Here is a 17,875-nt window from a genome sequence, read left to right as displayed (position 1 = left end):
CAACAGAGAATATGGGAGAAGAAAGATTGGAGACTATGAGTATAAACAACTACTGAAAGGAGTTTTGCTGTGTAAAGAAGAGAAACGGGATGGCAGCTGGAGGAGGAAGTGGGGTTAGGGAGGTTTCCTGTGTGTGTGTGTGTGTGTGTGTGTGTGTGTGTGTGTCTGTGTGTGTGTTTAAGATAGAGCCATGTCTGAATGCTCATGGGACAGATCCAGTAGAGAGCAGAGAAGTGATTCTCCAGAACAGAGGGGAGAATTGCTAGGAAAATGTCTAAGTAAATTTGCAGGATGGGATCTGGTGTGTGCATGGAGAAAGTGGCCTTTGCAAGGACCAGGGCCAGCTCATCCATAGCAGTGGTATAAAGGTGAGATACAGGGGTGTCTGGGTGACTTAGTTAAGTATCTGACTCTTGATTTTGGCTCAGGTCATGATCTCAGGGATGTGAGATCAAGCCCCACATTGGGTTCCATGCTGACAGCACGGAGCCTGCTTGGGATTCTCTCTCTCTCTCTCTCTCTCTCTGCCCCTCCCTCACTCACACGCACAAGTGTTCTCTCTCTCTCTCTCTCTCTCTCTCTCTCTGTCTCAAAAATAAGTAAGATAAAAAAAATTTTTTTTCAACGTTTATTTATTTTTGGGACAGAGAGAGACAGAGCATGAATGGGGGAGGGGCAGAGAGAGAGGGAGACACAGAACCGGAAACAGGCTCCAGGCTCTGAGCCATCAGCCCAGAGCCCGACGCGGGGCTCGAACTCACGGACCGCGAGATCGTGACCTGGCTGAAGTCGGACGCTTAACCGACTGCGCCACCCAGGCGCCCCAAGATAAAAATTTTAAAAGAGAAAAATAAAGTTGTAATACAGATATGTTGGTACATGGGGTGACAAAAATGTGTAGCTATAGCTGGTCTCGCCACCAAGTTGAAAATGTGTAGGACAGGGAGAAGTTAGAAAGCCAGACCGAAATACTCATGAAGAGGTTGGTAAGGGATAGATGTGTTTAACTCCACTAACTGAATCTGAGAAGACACCAAGTGGAGGCATCCTCTAAGTCATGAGACAGAGTAGACTTGAGGGTCACAATTAGCTGGTCTACTTCAGGCGCCATGACCATAGGTATTTCTCCTTTGTCACGCTTCTTTTTTTTCTTTTTTAAGTTTATTGATTTATCCTGGACACTGCCACTCATAGAGACTCATAACTGCAGTTCTCTTCAACTCCCACACCATCATAAAGGTCAGAGATTCATCTTCCAAGGCCAGGGACCCTTTAGGAACTAATGCCAGAACAATCTTCTTTAATCCTGACAGTTCCACCTTCTCAATGTCCTCTTGCTCCAAAGGCAAAAAGAATATTTGGGTCTTTGATGGCCAAGTGACCCTTTTTTGCCATGCAGAAAGTTTCTCTGTTGTTGTTTTCTTTTTCCTATTCCAAGAATATTTCCATTTACCAGTTCATTAAAAGGTATGATAAGGATACAGATGACCATTCAGATGGAAGAGATGCATAGGGAAAGGTGTAGGGAAGGGGTATGGAGCTTCTGTTCTATATAGAGATACTCCATTCTCTTGAAATCTCCATGTGTTCACCAACCCAGAAGCTCTGAAAGTCACAATTAGAGATGAAGACTGTGGGCACTGCCATCTGAGCTGATGGCTAAAAAGCATGAGATGGGATGAGTTCACTGAGAAAGACAAAAAAAGGAAGAACATAGCCCAAGGAGTAAGTGTTGCAGGACACCCACACTTAGGGAGCTGTGCATGCACGTGTGTGTGTGTGTGTGTGTGTGTGTGTGTGTGCGCGTGTGCATGTGTGTGTGTGTGTTGGGGTGGGAAGGCAGAAAACACAGAAAAAAGGCATTGCTTGGTTTGTGAGTTCATACCTACTTTCTTGCTCAAGGGAGTGAAGATAACCAAGCATGCCAGAGAGGATGGAATGAAGAGTATTTTCAGAAAGGAGTCTTTAGCTGGGTGACCAAACCCAGGGAGGCCCCAGGGCTGAGAAAGGGGGCAGGGAGGGTAGGTAGCTTAGGAAAGTCACCAGATTTGAGAAGAAGAAGGTCACTGGCTTTCAGGGGAACAGTGGAAGAAGTTGGGTAGATGCCCAGTCTCAGGGGCTTAAGATGTAATTAAAAAAAGAAATGGAGACACTAGGTGGGTGTAAGGTTTTACACATTGAAACAATGTTCCCATGAAATGAAGAAACTTCTATAAGAAACCATATAGTGTCTCTAAAAACCAAGCAAAACACTTTGAGGGATATCCAGGACGACGTGAGGAAAGGGAATCATGGAGAGGGCAAGAGAACCCCGGAGGGAGTGTTGTGCCTGCACAGTCCTCAGACTGTTTCTGGCTGGGCTGTCCCGGTAGCATAGCCAGAAACTCTGCGGCGCAGGCGGAAGGACACAGCCTCCTGGTAAGATTGTACACAACAAGCAAAATGGGAAAGCAACATGTGCTGTGCCCTAAAATCCCCCGGATCTGTCTTTCATGGCCTGGAGAAAATGATAGGAGGCAGAACATGTAGATACCGAGTCTTCTGTTGCTTTCCTTGTTCGTTTTCTGAATTACTTTTCCCACAGGCCTCTAAGTCTGGCTGTAAATGTGTGTCTTTTAGGGGTTTTTCTAACAGGCTCCTATTCCACATGAGAAGTCCAGGAGTTTATTCTTGGGGATGGCGCCATCAGAGATGGACCCTACAACTTTTGGAGAATGACAAATATTGTGCTTTGGGTCCTAAAGCCTCCTCCTAGCTATGTCTTGTGGAGGCCTTTATTGACACTGAGAGCCAAAAACTTCAGCCACAGTAGAATAAAACAGCTTCAGGCCCCCTCTACTCCAGTTTGCTCTTTGACATTTTTACAGAAGGTCTCATGAAGCCTTTAGGACTAAAGCACACTGAACATTTTTACTTTGGAAAGAACTCGTGTTTTTCTTACATTTTAAAGATGCATGCATTTATTTATTAATCCATTAACATTTCTTTTTTTATGTTTATTTTTGAGAAAGAGCACCAGTGGGGGAGGGGCAAAGAGTGAGAGGGAAACACAGAATCCCAAGCAGGCTCCAGGGTCCCAGAGGTCAGCACAGAGTCCGAGTGGGGTTCGAACTCACGAACCGTGAGATCATGACCTGAGCTGAAGTTGGAGGCGAAAGGGACTGAGCCACCGGGCGCCCCCATTTACACATTACTTAATAAATACATTAAAGTGCAGAAAATGAAGTTAAAAAAAATCACCTCTCCACCTAAGGCAAGTCATTTTCTCGAAATAAAACAGATTTCAAGTACTTGAAATAACCGCAGTCACGGGGCCACGTGCTTGACCCGCATCACCAGATTGAATCTTCAGAACAAATTGATGAGGTAGGTATTTACTGTAGCTATTTTATAGATGAGGAAAGGAAGCCTCGGGGACATTCATGGGCCCAAGACCAAGAGCTGGCAAATGGCAGAGCCAGAGTCCCATTTCCAATCTGCTCCACTGAACGTGTTTTTACACCACTGCAATCCCCCATGGTTTTTGGTCAACAGTTTTTCACATGGCGGCCTCGCTTTCACGGCTGTGGTGATGAGGGGTTTCCTTGTAGGAGGAAGTCCTCTGGGAAATCCATCGGGTCCCCTTTCCTCCTCCCCCAGTGATGCTACAATTCTCAGGGAGCTTGGACCACCCCCCCCCCTTCCTCCTCCATACTGAGAACCTCTGTGGGTAGAGGTAAGACAAGGCAGCAATGGAGCCCCCTGCTGGTGAAGGGCAGGATGTGCAGGCAGCTCAGAGGCTTGCAAAACAGGCCAGGTCACAATTCCTGTTCAGGGTCCCCTGGGGCCCTTACTAGAAGTGTGACTTGAGACAAGTGGCAAAACTCCGTGGGCCTCCGTTTCCTCAGGTGGAAGGAAGAAGTGATCTCATCCTCCTCTCTAGGGAGGTACGGTGGGGGTGGGGGGAAAGAGCCCTGCCCAGTCATCTGAGACCAAGCTGGAAGAGAAAAGGAGAAAATGTGGGGAAGCCATGGTCCAGGCAATGGGCCGGCTTGGAATTTGCAACCCGGTGAAGGCTGGGGGGGGGGGGGGGGCAGGGGTTCAGGCATGTGAGAGATAAGGTTGGCTTCACAGGGATGGGATTTGCCAGGGAAAGTACTTTCCTTGATTTGAAGTGACAAGTGCTCTTGACAGTGCTCTTTAAGGGAAGGAGATGTGGCTTCAGTGGTGTAATTTCTGGATGACTGTTACTGGCGAGCAGGAGTTTATGTTCCCACGGCTGATGATGCGTCCAGCAATGCATGTGGCTGGGCTGTTTCTTCACACACTTTTACTTTTGCTTTCCTGTAAAGAGTTCCAGTGTTATCATTATGTTTAACAGTTATAAACACTCCCATTTATTACGAGCTTACTAAGCACTGGCTTTACTTGTATTTGCCTGGGAAATTTGTGCTTATCACCCCCAACTAGGGCAATGAGTGAGCTGTACAAACACTGCTTTATAAGCCTCAGGCTGGCTTGTTAGTATGCAGCTCTCACTATAATAGTACATGGTTCAGCCTCCAAGTTCCCAACTGTTCCTGGTGTTGGAAGATGGCAGGGGTAGTGACTACCAGAGAACTTAGCTTCTTCTCAGGTGTGTGGGGAGGTTTCGGGAGGTTGGGAGTCCTACACAGGAACAAAGATGTTTGCTGCCTTCTACATTCTACCCAGGCCCCTGGCCCCAGTGGATTCACAAATCACCGACATAGCATTTTTCTTACCACACAGTCCTTATCTGTTTCTTTAATGCTCTCTCCCCCAAGAAGGTGAGCTCCTCATGAGCAAAATCTAGATATCCTTTCTATTATCTCCTTGTGCCTAATGCCAATGTCCCCAGTAGGGTCTGGTACATAAGTGGATGTTCAGTGTGTGTTGAACATAAGAATGACTTCTTTTCTCAGCTCTGTTTCTGACATGCTTTGGGAGCAGCTCATTTTTGGAAAGAATTTATTTTTCCTCTGTCACAAACTCATTCCAAGGCTTGCCCACAACTACAGGACAAGTTGACCCTTGAACAACATGGGTTTGAACTGCACAGCTCCAGATACATGTAGATTTTTTTCCAGTACAATATTGTAAATGTATTCTCTTTCTTAGGATTTCATTAACATTTTCTTTTCTCTAGCTTACTTTTTTGTAAGAATACATGCATGTAATATGACATATTACATATGTGTATATACACATTACATATAACATATAACACACAAAATACGTGTAAATTGACTGTGTTATGGGTATGGCTTCCGGTCCACAGGAAGGGATGAGTAGCTGAGGCTTGGAGGAGCCAAAAGTCATACATGGATTTTTTCTTGTGCAGGAGGTTGGTGCCCCTAACTCCCAAACTGTTCAAGGGTCAGCTGTATTTTTATGACAGTGGTGTGATTCTGAAGTGTTCTGTTAAGATTACTCATGACAATTTATAATTTACTATCAAGAACTATTTCACAAACATTGAGGGGAGAAGCCAGTTCTCCCTGGGATGCACTTGATGTTATGTAGGACACACAACAGTAGTTTCTCCATTGTTAAGAAATGTAACTATACCATTTATTTGGTGAAATATAAATGCGTTAGGCTGTTGGCCAATAGAAGAAGGGTTGGATTAGAATAGGATGGGCACCAATGATGCAAATTGATCCTGAAGCAATTAGTTGTCCATTCAACAACTTTTCTCAAATTTCATAGCATAGGGAGGAAAGTGAGCTAGTTTGGGCTTTGTTATCAATTGTGTACTAAAATCCTTTTCTTGCCTTAAAATGAAATGTGTTCTAGTATTGAGCTATGTGGGCTTACTTCCTATGACTCCTAAGATAAAAAAGAAATTTCTGCATATTAGATTATTACCTAAATGTTCTGATTAGGAAAAACTGTCAATGGCTTTGAATCCATTCAATAGCCCACCAAACTTTTTGGAGTATCCCCTGGACACTGCTCAACAGGAAGAGGGGAAGAGGGAAGAAGGGAGCGGCCCAGGACACACAAATCAATAACAACACAATTCAACACCCACACCCAAACGCCACAAGGATTATTGTGATCAAGTGGCAGACCAACTGCACTGAATGCATCAGAGATTTGGAGAGAGGAGAGCACTGTGCCTGGGGGTGGTTAGGAAACACTGCCCAGGAGGATTGGTAACTGCACTGGGCTTTAAAGGGCCGGTGAAACCCCATTGAAAGAGATGGCTGGGAATCACATATCACATTTCACCTTAGGGAAGTAGCCTTGGCAAAAGGATGGACGGGCCTGTGCACCTGGAAGACGGCATGGTCCATCTGAATGGATAGTAGGCTTGCACCTGGGGGGAGGGGACACAGCCAGAATTAAACGCTGGGGCCAGATATGTTGGACTCTGAGTGCCACACTACAACATTTGGATTCTAAACCAAAATGTATCTTCCAAATTTAAAAAAAAAAGGGTGGAATAAATTTTATTGAGAGGAAACTGAAAGCCGAGATCAATGAAAAAAGCTAGTAAGAAAATGTTAGATTACTTGAGACATAGAACAGAGACCATCAGACCTTGAAGGGCCCTTCAACATCATCTGGTCCCAATGCCGTATTTCACAGATGGGGACGTTTCAGCTGAAATAAAATCAAAACGTACCCACGCTCACTCAGCTAGTAAAGGGCAAAGCCAGAGCTAGAAACTAGTGTGGTGTTCTTTTCACCCCCCTTAATAAATTCAAATCTCCAGACTTTGACAAATCACATCCCAGGTTGCTCAAAGAACTCCCAGAACCATTGTCAATAATCTTTGAAAAAGCATGGAGAATAGGAGAACTGTTAACAGACAAGAGAAGAACAAAGTTGTCCCGATTCTCAAAAAGGGGGAAAGGGGCATATTATAAAAACTATAAGCCAGTCAGCTTGACAATTATCCCTGGCAGAATTCTAGAACAGAATTTTAAAAAGCTATTTACTCCACAAACATTATTATAATAATAGAAACGAAGGGGGAAATAACCCACAATTTCCCCACTTTAACCCATCAACTGAACAGATTATTAAGTAGACTCTTTGTAAGTCTTTAGAAAAGCAGAGATCACTCAGAGCCAACCCGAAATCTCAGAAAACAAAACATGTCTTCATTTATTCCTTTTTGGATAGGGATATTAGACTGGCAGAAAGAAGAGGCATCAAAACCATACTTGCTTTCAGCATGGCATCTGACGAAATCTATCATAATCACCTTGTGGATGAGACATGACCTGGCTGATAGCCAATGGGTACAACCACGGCTGGTGTAAGAATTATACCTAAAGACTGCTGATTAGTACATATGTCAGCCTGAAGGGAAGCCACGGCGGTGAGCCCCGGAGGTCTCTCTTTTACACGTCTCTGAAAGGATTTTTGTCTGTGTCTTACAGGAGATGCTTATCAGATTTTCATATGCCATGAACAAGGAGGGATAGCTGATATGAAGGATGATTGGATAATAATAATAATAATAATAATAATAATAGCAAACACTTAGCGAACACTTGCTATATTGCATGAACTGTGTTAAATATTTTTCCACAAAATTATCACACTTAAATTGTACCACTCTCTGAGGCAGGTGGTAATATTAGATCTCCATTTTAGACATGAAGAAACTGACATTTTCAGAGATCAAGTCACTAGCCCAAGATGACACAGTTCATGAGCAGAGGAACAAAATTTTGAATCCCATTATGTCTGGCATTGGAGTCTGAATTAAATGAATCTATGTAATTTTGACAGACCACAGCCAGAAACTGAAATCCGTGCCACATCTCAGAGCTGAACACATGCATTATAACTTAAAAAATTAATTTCATATACAAGGATTGGGCCGGTCTGACCTACCACATCCATGGGAGTGACCTAGGAGTTGGCCACAGGCTCCAAAAAGAAAACGGTGAAGAGAATTCACCAAATGTGGGTCCTCTTCATAGAAACACAGTGTTTGAACCAAGGCAGCTAATGGTCCTGCTGGCTATGTGATCAGAACACGTTTTAAGATAAATCAGAAAAAGGCAACCAAAATCAATTCAGAAACCATGTTATATAAAACATGGTTGAAGAAAGGGCTGAGAAGTCCTAAACCATCACATATATTTTTTAAATTTTTTACATGTTTTTATTTATTTTGAGAGACAGAGCAAGAGAGAGAGAAGGGGAGGGGCAGAGAGAGAGGGAGAGAGAGATTCCCAAGCAGGCCCTGTGCATGAGCACAGAGCCTGATTTGGGCTCGAACTCACAAACCATGAGATCATGACCTGAACCAAAATCAAGAGACAGGTGCTTAACTGACTGAGCCACCCAGGAGCCCCTAAAGCATCACATATTTAAAAACAAGTCATATGAAAAAAAGCTCAGAATTCCTTTAAAAAGAAGAATGGAAATCTATGGGTAGAAGTTATAAAGAGCCATGCTTTGGTTCAACCTAAAGGACTCTCTGTTGGAATTCTCTGGAAATACGTTGGGCCGTTTCTCAGAGTGGCCAGTTTGCCGTTACTATAAGAGTTTAAACAGATGGAGTGAGCCCTTGTTAACGTGGAAGAGGTTAGTGTGGGAGCTGGGAGGAAGACAGAGGTCATGTAAGCTCCTTTCCAAATCCAAAATTCTAAGACTCCACTTAGATGTTATCTTAGCAGAATTTGGTTAGTGGTTATGGTTCCAATAGTGAATAACTTATCAAATGGTCCATCAACCAATCCTGAAACAGATACAAATATGTTCAAACAATATGATTTGTTGGGAAATAGGAACGTTTCTACTTTAATTCTTAATTGAATTTGTAGCTACCTGAATTTATATCAGTATTATTTAACTGGCAAAGGTCCATCCATATCAATCCATATCAGAACAAGAATGTAAAACTTCTCACTTTTAATTATACTGCACAGTTGAGCCTCCTGACCACCTATCTCTTTGTGACACTACATAGTTAAGAGATCTGTGGTTTTTTATAAATGCCTTTACTCCTAAATACACATTATACTGCTTTCATTCGGTCTTGACCATTTGGTTGATTTGGGGTAAAGCAGCACAATTAGATTATTGCTACTCCAGACAGCTATTCTTAAATGTGCTTGACAAAAGCTGATCTTGCCCACCCAGAAACAGGAATTCTCTGGCTTATTAGAAAGTTTGTGCTCGCTTTTTTTTTTTTTTTTTAAATTAAATCACAGCCATTCTTGCCTGTGTGCCAGCGCCATCTAGTGATGAAATGAGCACATTTCCAGTCAGGGAGTAAAAACCCTGTTTCAGACAATCTGAGGGACCACCATTCCTATCTGCATCCCAAAATATTTGGAGTGGAAGATACCTCAGGGGCCAAATATTTAACAGGCTTGTATCATCATCTCATCTAGGCAGGCCTTCCCCAAGATCCTTCCCAGAGACAGTGATTTTTAGTCTAGTCCCAGAGTAAGTATTCACCCAGGAGAGCCCAGGCTGAAAGATATCCTCCCAGGACAGATGAAAATGAACGAATTGAATGGTAGAGATCACGCTGATTTTTTCCTTTCTATTTGTTTTTAGTTTCACTTTTTTTGTTTTTAAGAAGTTATGGCAAGTGAGGACATGCAAAGGCATGTGACTGGAGACCTGCAGAAATGCTTAGAATAGCCTCAGGGAGTGGGAATGGATGCGAAATGAAAGCGTGACATAGGAAAATGTACAAGCGCCCTACGATAGAGGGGAGGAACTTAACTTTCTTCAGGGCAGTGGTTTTTGAGAAGTGATTCCCAGGCAAATCTTGTTCAGTTCTGTGGTAATGATCAGCCTTGTCTTAAAGCCATTCCACATTTCACCCACTGGACTTTGAAGGGGAGGATATTACAGGCATTCCTATTCCAGTTTTAGAATTATTCAGGATCATGGATAATGTTAAGAGGATCCTATCAAGTAAGAATGTAAACATGAGAGAGCATCATCGACAAATGTTAAATGTTGATGGAGGGATTTGGATTACATGTTTGCTAGGGTTCATTTTCTCCTCTGAAAGTTTCTTATTCTGTGATTTGAATCCATCCACAAGGTCTACAAGGAGTGCCTTTGTATCAGGGGTACCTGTCTCAGAGGGCCCACGGTTTGACAGAGTAAGAGCCTCCTTGTTTCTTTAGTTGCACAGGTGAGTCAAAGCAAAATGATCTGGACAGGAGAACTGATTCTTAGCTGATTCCTGTCCTTGCATTCTTTGGATGGCTTGTGTATTTACTTGATATCTTTTACAAGTCTTACATGTAATTCTCTTTTTAGTTTCCTCCAATAGATTAAAAGTTCCTCAAAGGCAGGGAGTTTATCTTTTGCTTCCTGGATGTCTGGGCATCATGGCGCTGATATACCTTAGCCCAGCATCTGATCTGTCTCATTATGACACCAAATCATGGACTGTGAGATCTGGCAGCAACATTGGAGATCACCTGGTCCAATGATCTCATCTTTTAGATGTGAAATTGAGGCCCCTAAAGGGGATGTGACTTGTGCAACATCACCCAGCTAGTTAGGACCAGAGCTTGGATCAGCCTCTGAGTCTCCTGACTGTTCTAGACTTTCACATGTCATCTCAAGCTTCTCTCCCATAAAGGCAGGGAACACGTGCCCCCTAACCCTCAGCTGGAAACAGTCAGCCACAAGCAAGAAGCTGCTTCTAACAGTATGTGAATATTGCCTTCTCATGTATGCGAATATTACCTTCTATTGCATAATAGATATGTGCTTGTCTCAACATACAAATGTTAGAATTATTGTTTTCTAATAAGGAAAATTGGTACCGAAGGTATAATGGGAAAGTCATTTATTCCTTGGCATAATGCTGTAAGCATGGAAGTCAAAACAAAGTTGTAACTTTGGGTGGAGTGCTTGGGGTTTAAGACTGATGGACATCTTTCTGAGTATGGTTCTGGACTCCCTGAAGCTATGTGAAGGAGGCCAGAGGAGGGTAAACCATGGATGTGAAAGCAAAGATCTTATATTTTTTTAAAAAATGAATTGTTTTAACAGCTTTTTTTGAGCTGTAATTCACATACTGTACAATTCCTTTATTTAAAGTGCATAATTCAATGGTTTTTAGTATAAAGGCACTCTATCTTGAGAGAACGGGAAGAAAGCATGAGAACAGCCAGTGGTCAGTGTATTACAAACACACCTCCTCCACACGGTGCCTTTTAAAGTGGAAGGAAAGACAATACATATCTAGTTTTTAAATGCAGTGTATGCTCTGTCCTGCCTCCTAGTGATCTATAGGGCATTATTAATCTACAGAAGCCCCCTCTATTGCTCACCAACTCCCCCTCCCACACTGAATCAAAGCTCTATCCGTAGACACGTACTTGATTTGCTGGATGAAAGCAATGGACTTCACGGTGAACTTGCAGAAAAGAGCAGTCCTCGAGTTGGTGGGCAAAGGGTGCAAAGGGTCAGGGAAAGGGATGTAGGCAGTAAGGCAACAAGTAACACTGCCTTTTTATAAAGAAGAACATAAATTTATCTTGGGGGAGTACTTGAATTCCAATTGCAATTGGGTAATCAGGTCTGGTGTCAGAAGTAGATGGGTTGAAACCACATTGAAAACTGGCATAGAGTAGTAATTAGGGGCACAGGCTCCGTAGCCAGCCACCTAGGTTTGAATCTTTGGTCTTGGGCCAAGGTAATTAATCTCTCTGAGCCTCACTACCCTTACATGTAAAAGGGGGTAATAAGGGCACTTACTCTATAGGGTTGTTATGAGAATTATATTTGTTGGTATATAGAAAGAGCTTATAACAGGGTCAAACACATACTTTGTGCCGTGTATTTGCTAATTGTTATACCAGGCCCAGTTCAATCTGCACAACTTATCTGCTCCCTGCTCTCCAAACACGCACACTCAGACACACTCACACTCTTAGGAAATTTGCACCAACTGTTCCCTCTGTATGGAATACTTTTTGCCCAAATATACATCACACTTGCTCCCTTACCTCTTCCAGACTTTTCCTCAAATGTTACCTTCTCAATGAGGACCATCCTGATTACTCTCAATATCCTTACCTTGTTTTTTTTTTTTCTGTAGTCCTCATCACCCTATAACATACTGCACAATGTTGTGCCTGCCCCCCTAGCATGTAAATTCCACAAGGACAGGGATTTTTCTCTATTTTGTTCACTGATCCATCCTAAAAAGCTAGAGACAGTGCCTAGAACATGGAGGGTAGTTGGTAAATATTTGTCAAATGAAGAACTGAAGAGTGATTCATATCAGATAATTTGTTCTAATTTCTTGACCTTCCTGGACGTGCTCATTAGGAACAAGAGAAAGCCCCACATGCCTGGAATGACCTAATGCAGGCAGGACACCCTCCGGCCACTCTTTCCATCACCCAAAGCTTTTGCTTGCCTCCCTGTCTCCTAATTTTTAAAATTATTTCTTATGGAAGTGTTTTCCTGCTTTCTGCTTTTAACCTCAAAGCTTCTCACACTCTTTTCTAAGTCATTTCTGTTGTCCCTTTCCGGATCAGTCCTATTAAGTCCTTCTTGACAATGTGATGACCAAAACCCTAATGTGGCATTCCTGGAAGGAAAGCCCCAGCCAGGAATGTCACAGCCCCAGAGCCTTTTCAGAATCTCCATCCTCTAATTAGGATGGCCACACATCTCAGCTGCTGCTTTTGACTGCTGCTGTGAGCTGCATGTTGATGCCCAGCATTGTGCCCAGATAATTTCCCTGAGCAGCTAAAACTAATAATCAGTGGTATTTTCAATAGAGCCTTGCCATTTAGTGGGGGAGTTATTTAGCACTTCATTTTTTTTTTCAGTTGAATTTAATTTCTGGTCATGTTTCCTAATTAGGAAGATTTACGGGATTCATTTTGATTTTTTGAAAAATTCCTTCCCAGGAATGCTTATCTCGGCTTCAGCAAATGTTTCATCTGCTTGTTTCACCTCTTAATTCCTGTCGGGGTTGTTAATGCGTCAGACTTCAACAGCAGGGCTGATTCTGGGGCTGCCTCATTGTTGGCTCTTTTTCAGGCTGAGGCTGGGTCTTTATGTTCAAGGCTGATGGGCACAAATGCTGCTTTTTCTCCCTTACTCCGGGTACCCTCTTGTGGCCCCTCGGCGTTCCTTTTGCGCCTTCTTCCGGTCTCCGGCTCCTCCTTTCTGTCAAATCCAGCCTGTCTTCCATGTGCATTTTGAGCACTCCCCTATTTCTGGCTGTAAATGAAGATTTAAAAATAAAAACAATTATGAAAATTACATTAAAATTATAAGTGATGCTATATCTTGCATCTCACCACTTACTGGTTCTCTTTTCTCCCTCTACTGTCTTTATGTGACATTTGGTTTTCACCACTTTCCCTTGCCACTCAACTAATGGTTTTCTGATCATTTTCATGCTTTCCATTGACAGGTCTCCACTGCTCCTTTTCTTCTCCTCTTTCCTTTCCCCTCAGGCATTTCCTCCCTCCTCTCCTGGTATTCAAAGATCTAATACAGTCAAGCAGGTGGAAGGGGGGCTGCGAGCACTCAGTATCCTTGGGCTGGGGTTAGCATGGCTCTAGACGCTTCCACCCAGAACACATATAGAAAACATGTAAGATAAAGTAAACTGTCTTCCGTTTGTTTGGTCTTCCTGAGAAAGCCAGTGACCATGGGCAGTAAGCATAGTTTCTACTGCCGTGGCACATTGCCCAGAGCCATAATGTAGAGGGAAACATTCCCAGTGCCAGACCTTGTGTGACAGGAGACATTTCAAGCATTACATGCAGAGAGTAATCTATTGAAAGACTGAGAGGCTGGGCCCCAGTGATGGGGCCCGTCCTTGAGAGGTATAGAAAAGTATAGTCAAGTTGTTTCCTATGAGGATATTTTAGAAAGTCCCAGATCCATTGCATTTCCTTAGCCAAATAAGAGGTGCCTTATTAGTACAATTTCAAATACCTAGATGGCCCAAGTAGGTAATTTAAGGATGAGAGATATTGGCCTGGTAACTCAGGTAAAGCTGAGAGGCCATTCCTAGTGGGACGGGATCAGCAAGACTTTAGCCAGTTGTTGGCATATGAGAATACCGAGTCTAAGCGAAGCCAGAGTCACAGTATTGAATGTGAAATTTCCTAGTTTTAAAATGGCAGTAACTAACCCCCTAAACTTAGATACTCTGTGTGTGCTAAAGCTCATTAGCTATCAGTTTGCGACCCCAGGACTAAATGGTCATTAAGGTCCCTTCCCACTCTTGTTCTCTCAGTGGTCATAAATCAAGAATGATAGGAAAAAAGTTTAATACTAAACTTTGCACAGATATTTTCAATTTATGAAATATGTTCCCTTCATATTGCTTTGAGATATAGCAGTTTATATTTTAAAAGCTGATATATATTCAAACCAGTTGTGTTCTCTCCATTCCATTCTTTGATCACCACCACTGGCAACTCTAAGACTTCAAGGAAATGAAGTATAGTCCCAGTCCCACAAGGGTGGAGGACATGGTCCTAACTTGCTTTATAAAAATCCCCATCTTTGAAAAAGAGCTAAATAGTATTCACTTAATAAAAATTGTTGAACACGAACACAAAAAACACTAGTAACAATGGGCCAATTTCATTAATTATAAATAAATTTTAATCCTAAATAATGGAATCCAGTAGTGTATTCAAAGAGTAGTGAACGCACTAAAGGGAGTGTTTATTTCAAGTATGTAAGGGTGGGCTGGACATTAGGAAATCTAGTACAGTTATATTAACAAGTCAGAGTAAAAAGTGAACATAGTAATAGAGCTTAAAGACAGTTCATAAAATTTAACCTCTTTTCCTACCTAAAACCTTGTAGGACACGAGGATTAGAAGGAAGTTTCTTTAAAGATGACTGTATTTTTAGGGGCGCCTGGGTAGCTCAGTCAGTTGAGCATCCAACGTCAGCTGGGGTCATGATCTTGCGGTTCGTGGGTTTGAGCCCCACGTTAGGCTCTGTACTGACAGCTCAGAGCCTGCAGCCTGCTTCAGATTCTGTGTCTCCCTCTCCCTCTGTTCCTCCCCCACTCGCACTCTGAAAACAAATAAAAAAAAATTGAGAGATGACAGTATATTTTAAGATTTTATTTTTAAGTAATCTCTACACCCAACGTGGGGCTCAAACACACAACCCCAAGATCAAGAGTTGCATGCTCTACCGACTGAGCCAGCTAGGCACCCTAAGGTGACAGTGTATTTAAAGGATATCAAGAACGAACTAGAGACAAATGCTTGTTTTACTGCATTGTAGACTGAATGTTCATTCTCTTGTCATGTGTTCCTCAAAAGTTTTCTGAGGTTTTGGCCAATGCAATAGTAAGAGAAAAAACTGCATTATTTGCAGGTAAAATGATTGTTGACATAAAAATTCAGAGAGATCAGCTTACAAACTATTAGAACTAATAAGACATTTTCAGTGTGTAGGGTTACATGTTAAATAGACAAAAATCAATAGTTTCCCTAACTTACAGTAATGAAAAATGTCTCATTTGCAATGACACCAAAAAAATTATAAAGTATCTTGGAACAAAATTCACAAAAATTGTGCAAATCTTTGTGAAAAAATATGTATGTATTTGAAAATATAAAATAACTAAATACATGAAGAGATGTATTCCTGAATGGGAAAACTCACGATTTTGAAAATTTTGAAAAAGAAGGTAATTAGGAGAGAACTTGCTTTATGAAACAGCAAATATGTTACAAAGCTACAACGATTATAAGTGTGACATGGCAGGGTAATACACAGATAATAAAATAGACAAGAATGTTCAGAAACAGATATGCCTCCCTCCCACACATTTAGTTTGTAATTAACGTGCCACTTCAAAGCATTGGGGAAAAAATGGGTTATTCAATAGGTGATATTGGGGCAACTGGTTAACTATTTTGTAAAAAGTAAAGTGGAAAAAATAAGGTGAAGATATCGATCTGAATCCATTTATAAGAAAAAAATTAGAGATTTCAAATTTAGACACTATTCTTGAGTGTGATTTGGCAATATGTACCAAAATTTCTATAATCTCTTATTTAGATTATAATCTCTATAATCTCTTATTGAACAATTCCATTTATAAGAACTAATCCAAGGAGGTAAGTGGACAAATGTATAAGAATGTTTATTGCTGCACTTTTTAGAATAGCAAAAATTGAAAACAACTTAAATATTTAACACAATGAATTACTTCAAATGTGTGTGTGTAAGATATACATACAAACCGCGGAATGCCATGGGTCTCCTTCAAAATGATGAAATAGGCTTAAATGCATTGGAGTGAAGGCTATCCATATGATATTAAGTGAAAGAACCAGGTTCTAAATCTATAGGTATTCCTTGATCAAAAAAAAAAAATTTTTTTTTAATGTGTAGAGCTATGTAGAAAAGCCCGGAAGGATAATATAAACAAACGGTTTCTTTTTCCTTTCTCCTGGGTAGATTCTATTTCTTTGCCCAGAAGATTCTCCCCATCTCTTAGGGTTCTTTATCCAGGTAAGTTCAATAGTGTATCCTTTAGGTCTTAGCTTAAACTCCGTAGGCAGGAAGAAGGAAAGTAGACACTCGTCCTAGGTAAGCGGCTCTCATAGAACCCTGTGCTTGCCATACTACCTATAAACCATACTGTACCTTTTTATTTACCTAAATTACCTTTTCCTTTCTTCCCCAAGACTCTAAGCTCTGCGAGGGCATGGGCTGCCTACGGGTCAGTCTAGCATGCCAGAGCCTAGCTAGCTGTCTGGGAGCTCTTACTGCATGTCAAATACTGTGGTTGGTGTTTTAAATGATCTCACTACACCCTCAGGCGGGTACTATTACTGTCACCATTCTGAAGAGGAGGAACTTGAGAGACTGAAGTTTGTCCCAAAAGCCACTGGCCACTCTGGGATTAATTCTCAGGCCTGTCTGATTCTTGGCACTCTGACACGACACTCACTACGTAGTGATCAATAAATAACGTTGGAAATACAACCATCCGCTGCTTGAGGATCATTCGGGGAGGAGATGTTGCCGTGGGGACTCAGCACCGGAAAGGTGGTTGGAGGAGAAGCCCTTTAAATTCCCTTACACGCCCCTTACTCGCAAGCCCCGCCCACCGCGATCCGCCCACCGGCCCGGAAGGGAGCGGCTGGGGCGGGACGAGTTTCCGGAGGCGGGGCGGGGCCAGCGCTGGTTGGCCGGTTCGGGCGGAAGTCGGGAGGGTCGGTGGTCCGAAGACGCTGGCTTGTGACAGGGCGGGGTAGAAGGAAGGCCTACATAAAGGTTGCCTCTCCATCCCTTCGCTCCCGGGGACCCTCGGAAAAAACCCAACACCCCGGTCCCGCGGCTAGCCCCTTCCCCCAGGCTCTCTCCGCTCGATTTCGCCACCGTTATGTGGGAAGCGAATCCGGTGAGTAGCCGGGCGGGACGGGGCGGACCCAATGGGCGGGGTTGAGGCGAGAGGGGAGGGAGGGGGTTCCCGGGAACTGCTCCCCCTCACCCGCTTCAGGCTGGGTGTTGAGTTCCGGGACCCCGAAGATCCCGGCCCTGTGGGTTCTACAGTCTCCGGCCTTTTGAGCGGTAGAGATGATTCCGTGGGATCCCCAACGCATTATTTCTTTCTGTTACAGTTATTTATTTGACTTGCTGTGGTTTCTCTGCCTTCCGCCCTTCACTGTCTTTTTAAACTTTGTGTTTTGCTTCCTGATCGGAGTTACGGGGCTTTGGACCTGTTACTCTTCCTTTGCCTCAGGTGTACCTGCCAGTCCCATCCGTCCAAAGCGAGGGGGATTCGACCCCCCGTGTCTTGAATGGGCCTAAGAGGAACCATCAGTACTCCTTTTCCCTTCTTGGTGGACAGTCATTTCAAACTTGGGGGACTGAGTGTATGTTCTAAGCCTCTAGATGGGGAAGTTCTTAG

At 42.8% G+C, this 17,875-nt stretch overlaps 1 protein-coding gene across 3 annotated transcripts in view; it reads left to right on the top strand.

Annotated features, from left to right (window-relative positions):
* Positions 1-17,184: 17,184 nt before the first annotated feature.
* The window catches only part of PARP11 (poly(ADP-ribose) polymerase family member 11), a 45,397-nt gene continuing 44,706 nt past the window's right edge, over positions 17,185-17,875 (top strand). For all 3 annotated transcript variants that reach the window (XM_030321463.1, XM_030321464.1, XM_030321462.1), the window contains exon 1: positions 17,185-17,365. In XM_030321463.1, the coding sequence (XP_030177323.1) occupies positions 17,348-17,365 (18 nt within the window). In that variant the 5' untranslated portion in view covers positions 17,185-17,347. The remainder of the gene's footprint in view (positions 17,366-17,875) is intronic.

Source organism: Lynx canadensis, chromosome B4, assembly GCF_007474595.2.
Source record: "Lynx canadensis isolate LIC74 chromosome B4, mLynCan4.pri.v2, whole genome shotgun sequence".
NCBI classification, from domain to species: Eukaryota; Metazoa; Chordata; class Mammalia; order Carnivora; family Felidae; genus Lynx; species Lynx canadensis.
Note: the sequence above shows the minus strand (reverse complement) of the source record. Positions and strands in the feature narration are given on the sequence as shown.